General features: G+C 34.4%; 2 protein-coding genes across 8 annotated transcripts; one reads left to right on the forward strand and one right to left on the reverse strand.

The window, feature by feature from the left end:
- Positions 1–2: 2 nt before the first annotated feature.
- Positions 3–2,648, forward strand: LOC117225070 (WD repeat-containing protein 89). 2 transcript variants are annotated; one of them, XM_033478389.2, is made up of 7 exons: positions 3–153; positions 996–1,222; positions 1,298–1,617; positions 1,701–1,829; positions 1,942–2,036; positions 2,136–2,238; positions 2,321–2,648. In XM_033478389.2, the coding sequence occupies exons 1-7, from the start codon at positions 125–127 to the stop codon at positions 2,474–2,476; spliced, it is 1,059 nt and encodes a 352-aa protein (XP_033334280.2). In that variant the 5' UTR covers positions 3–124; the 3' UTR covers positions 2,477–2,648. The 2 variants fall into 2 exon arrangements, with proteins under 2 accessions (XP_033334280.2, XP_033334279.2); XM_033478388.2 differs by lacking the exon at positions 3–153 and adding an exon at positions 213–642.
- cyst (rho guanine nucleotide exchange factor 18 cysts) lies at positions 2,577–18,087 on the reverse strand. Of its 6 annotated transcripts, XM_033478382.2 has the most exons (19): positions 17,885–18,087; positions 17,477–17,566; positions 14,705–15,034; positions 14,204–14,580; positions 13,897–14,046; positions 13,626–13,819; positions 12,437–12,574; positions 11,994–12,069; positions 11,795–11,927; positions 11,507–11,669; positions 10,384–10,455; positions 9,225–9,278; positions 8,580–9,132; positions 8,267–8,496; positions 7,642–8,186; positions 7,349–7,554; positions 7,084–7,263; positions 6,306–7,012; positions 2,577–6,078 (listed from the first exon to the last, which is right to left on the reverse strand). In XM_033478382.2, exons 2-19 carry the CDS (start codon positions 17,514–17,516, stop codon positions 5,793–5,795), a joined length of 4,434 nt encoding a protein of 1,477 aa, XP_033334273.1. In that variant the 5' UTR covers positions 17,517–17,566; positions 17,885–18,087; the 3' UTR covers positions 2,577–5,792. The 6 variants fall into 6 exon arrangements, with proteins under 6 accessions (XP_033334273.1, XP_033334276.1, XP_033334271.1 ...); XM_033478385.2 differs by lacking the exon at positions 10,384–10,455; XM_033478380.2 differs by lacking the exons at positions 17,477–17,566; positions 17,885–18,087 and adding an exon at positions 15,870–16,044.
- Positions 18,088–18,397: the final 310 nt, after the last annotated feature.

The raw sequence follows: 18,397 nt of genomic DNA on the forward strand, positions 1-18,397 counted from the left end.
GTACCTTCTTCCTTAAACACAAATAAATGTAAATAAATTAATGCTCTAAAAAGAGTAGTCTGTACATAAAATCAAACTATAATTCAAGGAAAGAAGGTTTTAAATTTAACGTAAATGTCAGTCAATGTCAGTGGCGCCACCGATCGATGGAAAGTATGTATATTTTCACCCCAATTATGTAGCTGTTATGTATATGTTGTATTTTTATATTTAATTTTTTTTTTATCAAATGCACGAACAATAAGGAAATTACGTTTTAAAATTTTACTACTATATACTTTTAAAAATCTTTTAATTAAGACAATAAAGAGATACATTCAAGAGAGGGGTTTATAACAATATATTCAACGATTTATAATCACAGTTCAAAGCGACAAGTACTGTAGTTTAGATTAAGGGGACTTATGACTATATTCTGGACGTGATATTAACCTTAATTTTGTGATATTTGCTCGAAATTTCGAAACCGAGTAGCATGGCAAAAATAGTTGAGTCTTTAAAGAGGCTAAGTGTCGAACATAACAAACGAAAATACAATGACAATCGCACAACGATGAAAAGAAGAGTAGAATTAATATCAAAGATAGAAGAAGCAGTGTCTCTAGATCGTAATTATGTCCTTGGAGTCTGTGGAACGCAAAGGCAAATTTTTGTATATTTTTATGTAGTGTTTTACGTCAAATCTACAAAAAAATATCGATTTCTTCATATTAACCAATTTTTTCAGTGCTCGAGCAAGATGTATTCGCAAATATCTCTAAAGCAGAGCTACAAATTTTTCCCTCCATTTCATTTAAAATATGTTTTTCGCGTCTTATATACAAAAATCAATCATTTAAAAAAATTTAATTTTTATGCAATATGTTTCGAATTTGTTTACGTAGAGTAATCTATAAACAAATTTCTTATATAAAAATTTGTAAATATTTTACGTAAATTGTTATTTTATATTTCATATTTTTAAAATGTTTTATGAATATCTTGTGTTTTTGTAGTGATCCAAAATTCAGGATTGGTACTGCTTTGTCCGATCGTACCTGTATAATATATTCTGTTGGTGAAAGTTTAAGTCGCATCGCAACATTAACTCATAATCGAGCTCCAATTGTTGGTATAAGATTTAGTCCTACTTCTAAAAACATTTTATATACTGCGACAAGTGACGGACAAATTACAGCATGTGACTTGCGTGCTAAAGGAAAAGTTATTGCAGAATTTAAAGGTCTTTATTTAATAAATCAATTAAAAACATGTCAGAACTAATGTGTATAATGTAACATTTGTATCTTCTTCTCAGACAGTACAGAAGATGGGAAATTGAAACCTCTCTGTAGTTTTGACATAAGCAACGATGAAAGACTTATAGCAGGTGGAACTGAACATATCGGAGGAGATGCATTCATTTTATTTTGGGATACACGACATGCTAATAAAAATACTCTTCTCGGTGGGTACTGGGAATCTCACATGGAAGATGTGACCTGTTTGGCATTTCACTCTAAGAAGCAGGATGTCTTAGCAACTGGTAGTACAGACGGTTTAATTAATATATTTGACCTCACACAACCGTCAGAAGATTCTGCACTGACTTATTCTTTGAACACAGAATCTTCTGTAGTAAGTTACAATTTTTATTAGTACCAGATATTATAAAAATTAGCATTATATCATATGTATGAAACATACCTGTTAAATAACAGGATAGGATAGGCTGGCTGAATGATGATAATCTTTGGTGTACAACTCATACTCATTCATTACAACTTTGGGATTGTGAAGGTGCTACACCATATACAAAGTTCGAACGTAGTGATTTGATAGTTTCTCAAGTTAGTATAAGTTTAATTACATTAATTATAATTTCTGTTGATAATAATATATTTAGAAGTGATATTGAGATATAATAATAATAATCTTCGTATATATAATGTAATTTTTCAGAATGATGATCAGGACAACTGTTATACAGTCAGATTTCATACTTCAAACGTACTCGAACAAGCATTCCTTCTTGCAGGTTCCAGCAATGTTAAAGGGTAAATTGCAATATAATTTAAAAACTCAGGACAAATAAAAATCAAAATATTATTATCACCTATTTTATCATTTCATTTGTTCTTATTAAAATTTTTTAGAGAAAATTTAAGATGTATGAGTATCGCAAATGACCGGTTAGAAGTATGTTACAACATGGAGGGAAATAAACAATTAGTACGTGATAGTTGGTTGCATGAGAAGGTATTATTTTGATGGAATTATATGTAATATGTAAGCAGTCGTATAAACAGAAAAATAATACTTGTAAATGTATAATTTACAGAGTGGTTCCTTAGTGACAGTGGGGGAAGGTGGATATATAAACATTTGGAGGAAAGGAGAAACAACACTATTACAACAAAATCCTAGCCATAAATTGGTGGCAAAAATTGGCACTGGCATAGGACGTGACCGTCATCATAGAACCAAGCCATATTGAATGAAAGTGATAGGATAAGAATTTGTAAATGCAGAGAATTTTTGTAAGTAAATGTAATAAACAGAAGAGAAATATCACGTAACATTAACATAATCGTACATTTCTCTCACGTTCTTCTTTATTACAATAACGGTTGTATGTACATTTATAATAAATAGATATTATTTCTTTATGCGGCTAATGATTTAACAGCGATTCTTTTATCGATCGAAAATGCAGCAAAACATGTGTATATAAACGTTAAGGAATGTAAATCACATACCAGTGTTTATGAGTGCGTGTACATTATATATAACATATATAATATACACTGTATATACGCATGCATATATCTATAGGTATACATATACAAATATAAATATGTATATGTATACATAGATGTATAAAGTTGGAGGAAGAAAAATATCGTAAATATTTGTTTACTCTTGCCAAGTAACAGATTAATGTTGATGGATCGCCTTACAGAAAAATCATTTCATTTTGCAGTATATGGATTTAGTAAAATAGGAGCTTATAACTTGTATTTGTCATAAAATAGACGTATTTAGCATATTGTGTTAGTAAATGGTAATCTTGATGAAGTAATCAAGCGAGTAACACAATAATAACAATTATTATTAGGTTGCAACCGACGAATCGGTTTGTAGTTTAAAATTGATCAAGTCTAAGAGAATTAATACTAATGCATCGAGCGAGCGTGTCTTAAAATAGATACGCGTTCATTTTATTAGATTATTATAATTTTATATTAACGTTTCCAAAGACGATCGCAGTAGCGAGTATCACAATGATAACAGTAGATATAGCTTTAGAGTAAAATAGTAGGTACAGAGTAAACGTACAAAAATACTTCCCATGAGCATCAGGGACGTAAAGATTCACTAAAACGTGGAAAACCGCGTTGCTAATAATTCTTTATATCCTCTCTTAAACTTATGCAGTCGTATGACATCGAATTTTTTTTTTAGATGTCACGAGACGCACGTAGGCCGCCGCACTACTTTTTAAGTTGTTAATCCAATTTGATTTTTTTTTTGTGTCACCCAAAAGATGGTGTACGACTTCATTGTACAAGGAGAATATTTAATAACAACGAGTTTTAGTCACATCGAGTTATATCTGACATAGCGGAATGCTCTTAACATATGTAAAGAATACATTTGCCTTTTGTCAATGCATATGTGTAAGTGCGCGCGTACATACATATCTGGAATGATTTCTTTGGAATTACATTTCAGTGTTAGATCTTACTTTTCACGTGTGTTTCAACGGTTCCTTTATCACGAACATTATAACACTAAGAACAGTTTATAATTTGTATTTAGTGTTCTTGAAATGAAGTCGAACACTCATCTATAAAGGCTGTTAACAGATCGATACAATATTATTTATGTTCTGATACATGCTGAGACTTTTTAGTAGTAGACTTGTAAAAACTCGTTATGTTTGTTTTTCTCACACTTTACATCTTACAGAAATACTTTGAAGAACTATTGTCACCATGATTGATTGAGACAAGTCGATACTGTTGCTTTATGTTGCCCTATGATGTTAAATTAATTAGTCACATGTTTCATCATTATCATGCCTCTACGACGCTGTCCTCCATTCGATCATATTGCACGCTACAGCATCTTCTGAGGCAAGCATATATACGCTATCTATATGTATATAATATTTATATATGTATCAAAACAAAATTCTGATTTCATTATAACGATCTACGTTCTAGGGTCATGTCTTCGAAGATAATTTCTTACTTCGTCTTTGTCATCCTTACGGATTTCAATTTTAAATATAATTTTTCGCCTTAACGATTAATAAATGAGAAGTCGTAAGTATAACACTTCAAACGTGCAGTATGATCATATAGTTTGTATATTACTTTCTCTGAAATGGGTTCCAGATTCGCAAATACTTGAAAACGGTCATTATTTAAAAAAATCTTATAAATAAAATACTTCGGATAATCGAAAATATACGCGATGCAATAAATAAAATAAATTGTAAACAGTCGAAAAGAGAAAAGGGTCAGATTAACAATAATGGCAGTGGAAAATCTCGAATTAAAAATATTAAATAGAAAATGTTATGTTGATCCATGTTTGTCCAACTTAAATTGAGGGAGGACGATTGTATTGTCGAACAAATGATATGCGATAATGATACCGAAAAATTAACGATTTTTAACTGTGGCTTGGCACACATATAACAGCGATTCGTTACCGATAATAATTTATCTTATCCGTCGCTTTAGCACATATTAAAATACTTTTAAAGTTATGATGTATGAATAACTACCGCGATCACTCACATATTCTTTCATATACGTGCGTACACACAAGTATAGGTGCATATGTGTACATTCTTGGTAAAATGGAGTTGTACACGTATGCATGTGTTCATGAATTTTATTCATATGCACGCATTACATACTTTCGCACAGTTTTGAACCCAGCATACGTACATGTGACTTCACCATACATATGTCCATGAAAAAGTATATATACACGTTCATGTATATATGCACTCCTAATATAATCTAATTCTCTAACCTTGCGTTTTTCAGCAAGCAGCAACAGATTTGTTTAAAAGATTCATCTAAAATCATGTCTCTAAAATTGTCAGTCGGCTTAATAACATAACGAGCAAGAATTCAACAAGATCGGCTGAACTACCTCACAAAGCCGGCTTTCTTAATACTTTTATTTTTTTTTGTTCTCCCAAATAGTTGTGACTACTAATCGTTATCATTTTATTTGTCCATATATGTTACATTTATTCTCTTTTTCTACGGTAGGTTTCGTGAGACTTTGCATAAAAATTATATTATTGCCTTCAATAGCAGTTGAAAAGTAACGATCCTTTTTATCGATTTATTCAGAATAATACGTATGTATGTTCTTTTTTTTTCTCATTGACAGTCACGCGATTTTATAGATACGTTAAATGCATTATTAATGTACCATGTTGCATTTTTAATGTACAACACCATAAAAATTATCACTGAGCAAGGAAGACAAAAACAAAAGATGAAAGAGAAAATGGAACAGATAAGGAGAAAAGTGACAAGTGAACATAGAATGATCGATGAGAAATATTGAAACCAACGACGAAATACTACGGAAGAATATTCAAAATGGGTAATTCAAAGTTATTACCGCGTGAATGTTGAAAGTCAAAATGATTTGACACGGCTTCTAGGTTGAGCATCTTTTGATTGATTCCGAGAAGGAGTTAGTTGAGACGTTGGGGTAGCTTCGCCGGTTGTAGGACGAGAGGATCGAGAATGCTTTCGACCAAAACGAAGGAGTCGTCAGAAAAAAATTACCTCCTCCTCCAACGGTTGTTGCTGTTCAGTTCGTTGATGCTGTTGTTGCTGTTGTGGTGGTGGTGGTGGTTGTTGTGGCTGTTGTTGATAATGAGGATACTCCGGAGGAGATCGCGTGATTCGTAGAGAACGATTCGAAGAGTGAATTTGACTGGTGCTAGCGTTATTGTTACCTAGTTCCGGGGAAGAATACGTTGAGCTACTCACGATTGCCGGGCTACTACCGGTTCGTGAATGTCGATCAGGACTATTATTACTTGTGCCTCCGCTCCTATTAGTTATACAGAGAAAGAAAAAGATTAAAAGTGTGCCCTTCTATTCGTTATAGAAGGATTTGTATCTGTGAAAAATTATTTGATTTCTAAAGTAGTTCAAGATGTTCCTACCGAAATAATTATTAAGCTGCATCGGTATAACTAGCATCTCATAATAATCCAGTTTTTATGTGATTATACCAGTTTCAAAGATGAATCGAAAACATAATTTACAGATACATACCTAGTATTATTGTTACTTCCACTAGCAAGTTTCAAAGGCAACTGCTGTTTCACAGGAAGATTGCTTTGCACTTTTTGTTGGTTGGTAGCGCTAATTAAATTTAATGGTATCCGTTTAGCATCTAGCTGAGATTTTCGTGTCTGTATCGTATCCGTTCCTTGCGACATGTGAGACAGATGAATGGTCGCGGATCCTGGCGCCGCGCCTGCAACCAATGTCACACCTTGTCTCTCCAATGCTTCGAGTCGCCGATATAATTGGTCTCTCTGCTGTGTTACATCCTGCTTTTCTGCCGCGAGTTGTTCTCGTTGTCTCGCCAACTCGGCCCTTTCTTCCTCCAGCTGTTTCTGTTCTTGCTGGGAAGCAGCACGGAACGCCGCTTTCTCTCGGCTTAATTGATCTTGCAAGTTACGCAACTCTTCTAACTGGCGGTTTGTATTAGGTCTATTATTTGGTTTGCTTATACTTCCATCTTTACACGCAGCTAATTGAGCCTGTAAACTATCGATTGTCGTCATCTGGCTACTAATTAGACAGAGCAGCGTATAAACGTGATGAGACAAACGAATTGCCGCCCATTGTTGATCCTTGTTCGCTTCGGAATCTTGAGCTTCCTTATCCCCTGGTGTCTCTTTCACAAATTCGCCAACTTTTGGAAGAAAAATTACCGATTGAACTGCTGCAGAATCTCGTAATGGATATTTCTCCTAAAAAGAAAAAAAAAGGAAAAATTGTTTGTTACATCCGTCTCGGTAGTTTTCGGATTGCATATATTTACTTTGTTGTGGTCAAAACCAGCAAATGTTTCTGCCCTCCGTGGTACACTGAGAGCAGCTGGTACGTAGGCTTCGCTATGCCGTTCACCGGCAGAACTTAAACTTCTTGAAAGAGTAGCACCGCCTGTACTAAACGATAATGAGCTAGCAAGTCTTGTTGCTTCTTGAACAGCCATAACCACCTGTAACGGGGCAAATTGTTTTCTCATTTCCAAGATTACGTAAAACAAGTAAATTAAAACTACAATGCTAAACAAAGCTGGTAACCTCTTTCCATAATTGCGTAGTATCAGTCCCTTCGTTGTGAACTAGTCTAGTATAATCCGGAATTTCTTTATCAACCTTTTCTAATCGTTCAGTATCATTAGTTTCATTCCCTCCCCACACATTTGCGGCATTCGAAAGCTGCATTTGCAGATTAAGTTTTTCTTCCAGTAAAAGTGCTTGCTCGGTGTCCTTCTTTCGTAGCTCAGCTGAATATTTTAATAAAAAGCAAGCATTATTAATGGTATAGCAAATTTTCTGCCGTGAGATATATCACCCGTAAACTATATACGCACCAACTATTTTCTGGATATGTGTTTCTTTCGTTTTAACTAGGCGTTGTCTTTCTTCGACAGAAAGTAATGATATAGAAGAAGAACGGGTGTCTCTCAATTCATTACTACTATTATTTTCAGTTATTGTATCAGATTCATTATCGGCTTCTTGTGGACAAGCTTCGACCGCTGATCTGATCGCTTGTATCCATAACTGTTTATCTTTGGGCTTTTGAATTTTTAACTCAAACATCTCTGGTTCAGCTGGATTGCTACTTATTAAATAGATTCCTCTAGATTCTTGACCAGCCTTCTCACGCACCAGCAGTTTCTGAAGCGACACTATACCGGCCTTATTGTCAGGCACAAAAAAGGCATACTTCTGATCCCTCTCGGCCAAGAAAAATAATATATCAGACAGAACAACTACTACAATGGCAGTCATTTTTCCACGGCCTTGCATTAAGTACGCAGTACCTTCGAATTTCAGTACTCTATTAAATGCCATGATATCTGACTTTTTGAATTTAACGTTACGATATGTTGCAAATGATTTTGCATCGATCCTACGTAATAACGATGAAAATAATGTTAGTTAACGACACCCGGAAAAGTATACTCGATGTGACTCATTGAACTCGCTTACTTATTATAGATCTCTAGCTTCCTATCTTCTCTTTCCTTATCGGCTACACAAGCGTCCACATCCGCTAAGATTTCTTTAACAAGGCTTAACGCTTTGCGCAAATCTTCACCTTCTTCTTGCACAATGCCAGTTTTTATAAGTGGTTCGACTAACAGTGGATATTTTGTTAAACGTTGGGTAACGAATAAAATACACTCGGGAATCCCCTTCTTTTTTAGTAGAGGGTGCGACTGTATACACGATTTCAATGTTATTGGCAAACCAAAAAAATATAAGTAAATACGTGGAATCATCCTAGATGTTGTATAATTACCTGACAATGCCGTACAAATCGAGCAAAGCGAGGATCGTGTCGGAAATAATACTTGTAAGCCTCGACAGCGTCCCTGTGACGACTACAGAATTCTCCATAGGCACTCTTCATACGTTGCGCATTTTCACTGGCGAACTGATCAACGAGTATATCAGCGATAGTAGGAACAACAGGATTTGCATTTTGCCGCTTCCGTAACTTTTGCAAAAATCGTAAATGAATGTCGATGAGGTCGCGGAGTCTGGGAAACATACGCTCCAGGTCTGGTTGGCCGAAACGGAAGTGACGTCGGAGACCTTCCGCGAAAATACTTTCCATAGCAAGGAGCACCAAGCAATGATGCTTCTCGGTAAGAACAAATTCGTAAATGTGCTCTTGTCTTTTTACTTTTCGCTCGCAATTATCGACAAGCCGCAACGCGATGTTTTGCCCAATGGCAGCACTCCAGGAATCAGGTTCTTCTTTACCTAGGCCCAATTCAGGATCCACACCTTCCAAATCGTCTACGGTAAACTGATGAGTATCATCACAGATATCAAATTCTTCCCAACCACTGAAATATTAATCATTAATCGAGAATTAATCGTTTATTTTATTGTAGTAAATAAAACTGTTAGCGGAATAGATAGATTTTTATATACAAACCTCGATATGTCACGATGTTGTCCATCCCCATCCTTTTCTTCGTTTATCGTTTGACTGAAAGAAAAATTCAATTATATACATTAGAATACTGCGACGTTTCTTACAAAAATATGTGTTCTCCTGAAATCCATAATAACGCAACTGCATAAATTAGATAAATGCAGCAGCAGTTTTACCGGTACATCAATATTACCTTACACATAAAATGTAATCGGCATAGCAGCACCTAAATTTTATTCTCATACACGTACATAGATAAACATGTGTATTCAATTTCTTACATCGAACAGAAAAATAACCATGACTATGTTTTAAGACAAATGTTTTAGTTACAGGGGTACAGTTTTTTGTAACTGATTCGTACCAATGTTTCCAAGGTGTCAAATAATGTTGAATGGTAAATGAAGCTTTTTAACATTACTATAAATGAGATTTAAAATTTTTTCTACGGTACATAGGAGGGTCACAAATGTTTTAAATAGATATATTTATATTTAGGTTGAGAGAAGGGGGATGTACTGAATGTAATAACTCTATGGTTGTAATTACACATTCTCGTATTCTATCGGTGGTAATAAATTATCATAAGCATATATCCACGTTTTGCAAATTTATCCATCCAACAGAACATTCAGTACGTCGTCGCCAAAGTAATATATTACATAAACATAAAATGTAGATTGCGTAGTAGTTTAGAAAAACATTCAAAGACGTATAGAGTTATAAATCTTTAGTACAATAGAAACAACTAAGAGAGGAAGAGGTCGAAGATATTCATATTAATTAAACACATGGAAGTATAACTTACAGTATTCATTCCTGATAATGCTCGACGAAGGGTGGTATGCTTGATTATTTGATATTGTGAGTTTTTCAAACTCGTGTGAAAATACAAAGTGTAGACACAGAATATGTTATTGAATGAACATAAATCAGAGAAGCAAGCATATCAGAAGCATAGGCAGGGGCAAGGTGATATGTCTCTTTTCGGTACAACATAGAGGCAACTCGATCGCCTTTTAAACAATGTGTGCGAGAAAAGAATCGAGGAACGATAGACGCGGATCATCCTACTACTGTGTAGGACGGATATACACGAATGGAAACGTACGAACGCTTCGACAGAATAGGAGGAACACATCAGATATCTGAGACTTACTTGACTCCGAGCTTAGTGGCAACTCGCCGCCAAGGGCTGTAGCTTGTCACGGTTTTCTTGCTGTTAATTTCCCTTTAATCGTCGAACAATCGATTGGTTTGTCGTAGTTGCACGAGAGGGAATGCACGAGGGAAGGAAAAAGCACACACTGCATTAGGGCAACTTCATTTTGCCTTTCTATTTCCCCACCTTCTTCATTTTTCTTATTTTACTATGTTTTCCAATTGTTACGTATCCAAGATTTAACATTAAGTACACAGCTTTCTTTTCGTATGTCAAAAATCATTTCGGAAAAAGTGTTTAGTGGACTTTAAAATAAAAATTAAGAAGTGTGTGTCATTTGTAATTTGCAACTTAGCATGAACCGTTATAATATTACTGTTTCTTTCTGTTAGTTTCGTTAAATTTACATATATGTGTATATGTAAAAAGTTACTTGAATATTTGAAGAAGTTTGGGCGTGACATTATGTATATCAATTAAACATGTATATGTAAAAGTTTTCATTAATAATGTTAGAGACGCGAGGATAAACATGTTCAAGCTAGCCATACAATTGGCTTAATTGCAAACTTAATTAGAAATAATAAGCCTCCAAGCCAGCCAAAGCTTCTGAGTAATAAGCAGATACGATACCCCTTCTAACTAGTCATTTCCTATATCAAATATGTACGTAAACATACATATGTATACCTATAGTATATAAGAACATGACGTATAAAAATTCGTCAAGATCTTTTCGAGTAAAATGAGAAATGTATCGAACCAGTTGATATGTATTGAACCAGTTTTGTAACTGTCCACTATTTTGCATTACCAATAAATAAATAAAAGCCAAATACTCGAGTCCAGGTACTTCTATTGAAAGATACTTTCCCTAAAAAGATCTAATAAGCAAAGAAAAAGAAAAGAAATTGAAATTCACGCTCCTTGCCAAATGTAAATGTGTGTTCTCGCATTTACGTATTTTTTTAAACTTATAAATTACTTATATTGCAAATAAGAGGAGTTGATTAAAAACTCCGAATTTAGGCATAGCCATGCCAATTGCGTGCGAATCTTGAACCACAGATACGCAGATCCAATGCGGGAAGAAGTTGTTTTTATAATAAGAACTATTTACCTTCCGCTTCCATACGAAGATGGTAGAGGCAGCGATGCCGTAGAGCCTCTCTTAACGTTGTAGCTACTCGATAATGCCTTGCTAGAATGGTGCTTCGATTTAATACATTCTAGTACCAGTTGATCCTTACATCCTTGACTCTGATGTACCGATACTCCACAATCTGACGATAAAGTTTATCATTTCCAACAACTGATATAATTAATGAAATAATGAATACTTTTGTCCCTGTTTTGGGGCAAAATATTTTTTGCCGGAGATGTAAGAATTGTATACAATGGTACATACTGTCACAATGTAGAAGAGGCTGTTTATTTGTTGATTGTTTCATACAAGCATCACATATTAAATTTCCCTGAGGTCCAGCCATTATTGTTGACCATAAATGCTGCTGTAGACTAGTTTTTTTACCACTCTTATCCTGTGATAATGATATCATTACAATAATTTGTACGATCTTTTAATACCTCTATAATTGAATTATTACCTTCTTCTTACGGAAAAATATAGAACCCCGTTTTCTCCTAGTTTTTTCAGAATTTTGATCATCATACGTTGCTCCACTGGAAATTGTAACAACTATATAATTGCAAATATTATTAAAATGTTTAATATAGAAAGCATTGTAGCGACAAAAATCTAGAAGCATTACTATAGCATATTCAAACAAAGTGATTGAAATATATCTATGTTGTAACTACATACAAGACTAAGTGATTTGTGAGGAAATATATTACACACAGAGAAATGTAAATGATAGCATAGTATTATTATATATGTATATATATATATGTATATATGTATATTCTATAAAAGAAAGTGCTTATTAATTAAGCTAATACAAACCAGCCACTTTCCCTTGTATCTTGTTAGCAGAATATATATTGCTCGTAAATGGAAAACTGAAAATATAAATTATGAAATACTTACTCGGTCAATAATTCGTCAAGCGATATCTGAGCATTCGGAGTGCCTTCTCTATCTTCGTGAAACTCGTGGCTATGTGTTGTATGAAGATCCTCTGTTTCGGTCTCGCTTCCGCTACCCTTTTCGTTTCTTTCGTGACGGCTGTACCATGCAGGATGGTAGGAAATTGTCAAGTACAAACACAAAGTATGCGACTATTGTGTAAAAGATATTGCAAATCAGAGAGTCTCGTGTGGTGTGCCACTGAGATATTGAAGCGCCATAAAAAGATATAAAGATGTAGATGCAATTCAAATGCGGAAAATGCCACTTAAACGAGTGAGAAAGTTTAAATTTGGATAATGATTGAAACGAAAGAAATGCTATCAAATACACTGAATGAAAGATTTGAACCTGTCTAAGAATTTTCAAATTTAGGTAGCATACCAATGAATTAGCATTTTGATATTTATGCATTATACTTTAAGAGTTAAAAATTAATTACTGTTAAGTTATAGTAAAAAAAAAAATGGTGCAATCATGCGTCAATACTATTATATACAAAGTACAAATTATTGCAAGCATTCTCAGTTATAGACAAATGTCAAAACTTGTGATCGATAAGTCATGCATTAATTTTTCTTAGATTTCAATATTGATAGTGAAATATAATATGTACATAAAATATATGCATCTTTTTGTGTGCTGCTTATGTATAATGTGTTTTATAAAGATCGCAGGCTAGATCATATTAGTTATAAATCGATAGCAAAGAAATTATACTAAAACTTGAATAGAAGTAACAAGTTTACTGCAAATCGAATAACTTCTTCGTCGCTTCATAAAACTGAATTTATGCAACTGATCTTTGAAGCTTTAAATGGAAAGCTATATATTATTTACCGAACCAATAAATTGTGTAATAGTGAAATTAAATGTAAAATTTTCTGCTATGTCAGGACTGCCGAACTTCGTCGTAAACTATACAGTCTCCACTATCCATCAGTATGTGCCTCCGCTACTTAAGTTCACTGGCCACCATTCCATGCACCTTGTTATGGTATGGCAATAAATAAATAAAAATAAAAGCCGTGCAGCTCACAAATGTTTCAAATAATAGTGTTCGTTTCGTCATGTACCTCGTGAGTCTCGAATTCGACACCCCTGACGTTGATCTAGCTTTACGATCTATAAACATTGTTATTTAACTTACGTCGTGAGTGACGGTGTTGTCCTAGTTACAGATTCTGCTAAATGAGCATTAATTTGTGGTGTAACAATTGAAGGCGTTGATATAGATTTCTGAAGAGGTAAACGAGAACCTGTGACACCAGGCATTAAACCACTACTTTCTGCTAATCTTTGACTACCTTTGAATCGCTTTGTAACTATCTTCTGATATTCACTCTGTCGAAAAAATATTCAGTAGTGTTTTCGTTATAAAAAAATATTTAAACAGTTTATCATTGTAAGCGTCCGTTTACCTGTACAAGATCAGCTTCGTTAAGGGAATGAGTGCTTGCTTGTGATCTACATGCACGACTGCCAACACCTACAGGTCTGGTACAAGACTTTCCTTGTAATTCTATTTCCATTTCACTGTCTAGGCTACTTAAACTAATACTGCGTTGTCGCTGAAATTGTAACGGATACACTGTTGAATATTGTCGTGAAAACAAATGCTAAAGTTATAATAAAGCAAAATGAAGAAAGCAACAAAGCAATTATGTTCATGCTGCGAGTATACAAATAAATGCATTTTCTTAAAAAGATTTATCTGACAATATTAACCATGTTTTGTGCTTGTAGATGATTTTGTCCAGAGCATCTGCGACGCCCGCATCGAGTATCTTCTAGATCTGTCCAGCTACGTCTTCTGTCTATACCTTGTGCATTCTGTGAACGAGGGCCTACCGGTGGGAAATGTGTAGGAGAACTATTAGTGGAGCAATTAGCAAGGAGATCTGGATCAGATCCTGTTTCATTATTATTCGAACGTGGTGCTATTTCAGGTGAAATTAAAGGACACAGAGAAGGACACGATGAAGTTAAACGTTGCTGTACGTCACTGTGGGAAGCGCGATGATTGTATCCCCAGTTGCTCAGTGTCAGATCTCTCATACGTTGAATGCAATCATGGATTTCATGCAAATGTTGCAAGTTGTCCTCTGCAAGGAGGTGAATTAATTGTTAGCCACAGGAAGCGCACAAGATATTTCAACATCGACCGACATTGAGTTAAATACAATATAATGCGTAGTTTTACATGGATCAATGATCGAATGAATTTACCTAGAACAGGGTAGTTCTTGGCAAGACCAGGTGAATGTGGTGTGACGCTAATAATTGGCACCAAAGGATTAGGCTGTGATTGTATATTAGAGCCAATTGCGAGCAATGTATGCTGCTGCTGCTGTTCGTCGATTCCTTCAGACATAGTGATAGCCGTTTTCTCGATATTGTCTTTGGTGTAGCTGACTTCAGCAATTATATTTTCACGTGAACTCAAACAACCAAGGTCTCCATTAATAATAGGTATGCGATCGCAATCAGAATGCGATGATCCCAAATAATCAGTTATTACATCTTCTTCGCTATCTTCTCCACTGTTTGGACACTCGTCTATAAACGAAATAAGAACAAATCCTGTTATTATAACATTATATAATTAATTTTCACCTTGAGATAAATATAACAATCAGTTTAAAAAAAAACACATAATTAATTATTAACAAATCGTATGTTAAAACATAATTTATTTATATGTTGATAATAAATTGTAACATTTTATGTTATCCCATAAAATAACGAAACTCATGTGTAACAAGAAATGTCGCATTTCGTGAACTACATCGAGATGCGGGGAAAACCGATATCGAATTGTCCTCGCGCCTATTGACTGCAGAGGGAACAAATAGAACTTGCTCTCAACAATCGCAGCCTCCCGTTCTCATGTTATAGTAATGCATAAAGACATATTCAATGAAAATCAGGTCAAATTGTTAGATGACACTTATCTACACTTTTCGTTTCACAATTCCGCGAACGCAGACAATACAATGAATATCTTCGTCGGTCCGTTTATCGACGGGGAAGAGTCAAATTAAAAATAGTATCGATAACAATGTTAATTTTTTTTCTTGCCGCATTAATATCGGTCACGGATAATTCAAGGTCATTTGTCTGATCTCGCGAATTTCTCGCGAATTTCTCTGAATCGATCTACCGTCGACTGAGATAACAGTAAAGACATGAAGGGTTTTCCGATCTTATCATTTTGATTGATCAAGCAGACTTCCTCTTATATTTATTAACTGAACCCCGTTACACAGCTAATTCGCTAAGAGAAAGCTGCATACGCGCGAATAAACTTATCGCGAAAAGACACCACCGTTTTTAATGATCACTTGCGTAGGAGATGTTCTTGCGACGCGATCATATTCTCTATTTTACCTACACGACAACTGGATGAGTCGTTTATTGTCATCTTCATATATCAAGAATAAGTAAATGGTGTTCGAATCGTGCGAATCGTACTTTTCTGGGAAGCAGGGGTAGACACACTGTTGCTTTCCCCCGTAACTCCCGAGCGCGAATTGATCCGTTGGTCCGCGCATTCCACCCCACCTCTGTGCACCCCCGATCGTGAACCGACCTCCAACCTTCAGTCTAATACCTTTACTACCACCCTATCCGGCAAATTCATCTCTTGCCTTCGGTTTCGTAACTTTTCTCGTCGAATTAAACAACCGCCCGATGAATTATCCGTTTTCAATTCAATTGTTTCCAATTACTCGGACGAATATTATTGAATTATTTTTTTATTAATTTCATTTTAAAATATCGAATTACTTATCAATTTTCCCTGCATTTTCATACATGAACGACCTTCTCGAAATCACCATATAATGATGAAAATAAATTCGAAGATAAGTAGTTGTATGATGCATATCATTTGATGCACAGTTATTAAATGTTCATGCATGCTTGTTTCGTGTAATAATTTTAGTGTTATCTTTTCGTTTAATAATGTAATATACTATTATCTTTTAATACTAGTATTACCTTCTTATAATTTATTTCGCTAAAGGTGGTCCTATATTGCTTGAAATGAAAATGATAAAGGCAGAGTTTATACATAATTACCATATAATATATACATAAAAGCAACAAGTGGTATTATTTTCTTTATTGGACAGAAATATTGAAACTTGGGATGGTTTTTAGATTTCAATAACTAAGAGGGAGTAAATATTTAACACCGAGTATGGCTTAACCGTATTCAAAAACAAAATTAGCACCAGTTTTGTAATACCAACATAACAAAATGCTACGAAATTACTATTAAAGAAATTATTAAAGAAAAGACTAGTTACATGTAGTATAATCTTTATTCTAGTCAACATTACAAAACAGGATGAAAAATAAACAACATTATAGCATATAAACAATAGTAATACAAGTGATGAAATGGTGAAGACAACAAAATTTGAAGCTACAAGGTATGTCAGCTACATATATCATTTTACTTAATATTATTTATATTATGCGTACATTAAAGTTTTAATAATGCTCGAGGAAAATGCTAAGAACGGTTTCCATAACTGGTACATAGCACCGACTACTTAATATAAAATACTACAAAACTGTTCTAGCATCGTGCAAAATTCTTAGCCATTATAGAGCCATATGTTTCTAATATACATATAAACAAATAGCATTAGATGCGTACAAATATGTTTTATAATATAATGTAAATAAATTTCGTATACAACAATGTATATAGTAAAATAATGGTGAATAAATATATATATACAAATCTATTATGGTAACTAAAAAATTTGTTCAAGTTTCCTCCACAGAATGTTTGCTTAGAAACCAAACAAATTTTTTGATCAACCCAATGTACAGTATGAAATATGATAAAATTCAAATTAAATATTTCAACTTCATAACGTTAAAACATATTTCTCCTTAAATTGTAAAGGATTTTGGTATTGCATACGATATCAATAGATGATGAGTACTTAACTGAAGATATTTTTTATATTATTAATAACTTACCAGATGAAAACGGAGCCTGTACTTCCTGCCGTTTCTCCATCTTTTATTTCCGACGATCGAATGTATTACTTAATTTCCCAATAGTGAAATCTGAAACATTCGTAAGTGTTACAAATAGCATTAGACAGAAATTAAAGTTTTGCAAACATTTCATAAAATCCGGGAAGATTAGATAAAATATATATAGAGAGAGATATCGATGGAAAATTTTGTAAACGAGAAAGATGTATCGCCGACGAAACAAACGAAATTTATTATAAAGGAAATCGTGTGTGTGCAGTATTCCACACTTCGAGCGGGGCGACGTATACACTTTGTTGCCAAAGGAAGCCGTATTGACAGATGAACACTGGGCTTAATTATTTCGTATGTTAAGAGCTATTACCAGACGTCAAATAAGATACATACCTAAAGCAAAATAATTCCTATAAATCCATTAGCGTTACACACGGTTTATTATATCTAGCTCCTTCATCGGGAAACAAAATGTTGCATCTACCAATTTGTATCATGCATTCAAGGCACGTCAACCATTTTGTACTAGCCCTGTGCTGTTGAACATAAGCTTCGGGCTTCGGAGCTTATGAAGCTTCTCCCACTCTGTCTGCAGTCTATGATGTGTAGATATTCCGTGTATATATATATATATATATATATATATATATATATATATATATATATATATATGTACGTAAAACACTAGCTGACGCGTTGTATGTGTGTACGTACACCACCGAACACGATTTGTCCATCCTACTTCTACCACAGAATACACCTGCAGCGAGACTTAGGGGAATCATCAATGCGCTTGCGTTCACAAGTAGGTCCCCATCATGAATGTAGTCCTAGAACAGCGGTGTTCAAAATTGTCTCCCGGGGTTCTGGATGCAAAGATTTCGTTTATTCGAGTCATTTCTTATT

The sequence above is a fragment of the Megalopta genalis genome, chromosome 3 (assembly GCF_051020955.1).
Source record: "Megalopta genalis isolate 19385.01 chromosome 3, iyMegGena1_principal, whole genome shotgun sequence".
Classification (NCBI taxonomy): Eukaryota; Metazoa; Arthropoda; class Insecta; order Hymenoptera; family Halictidae; genus Megalopta; species Megalopta genalis.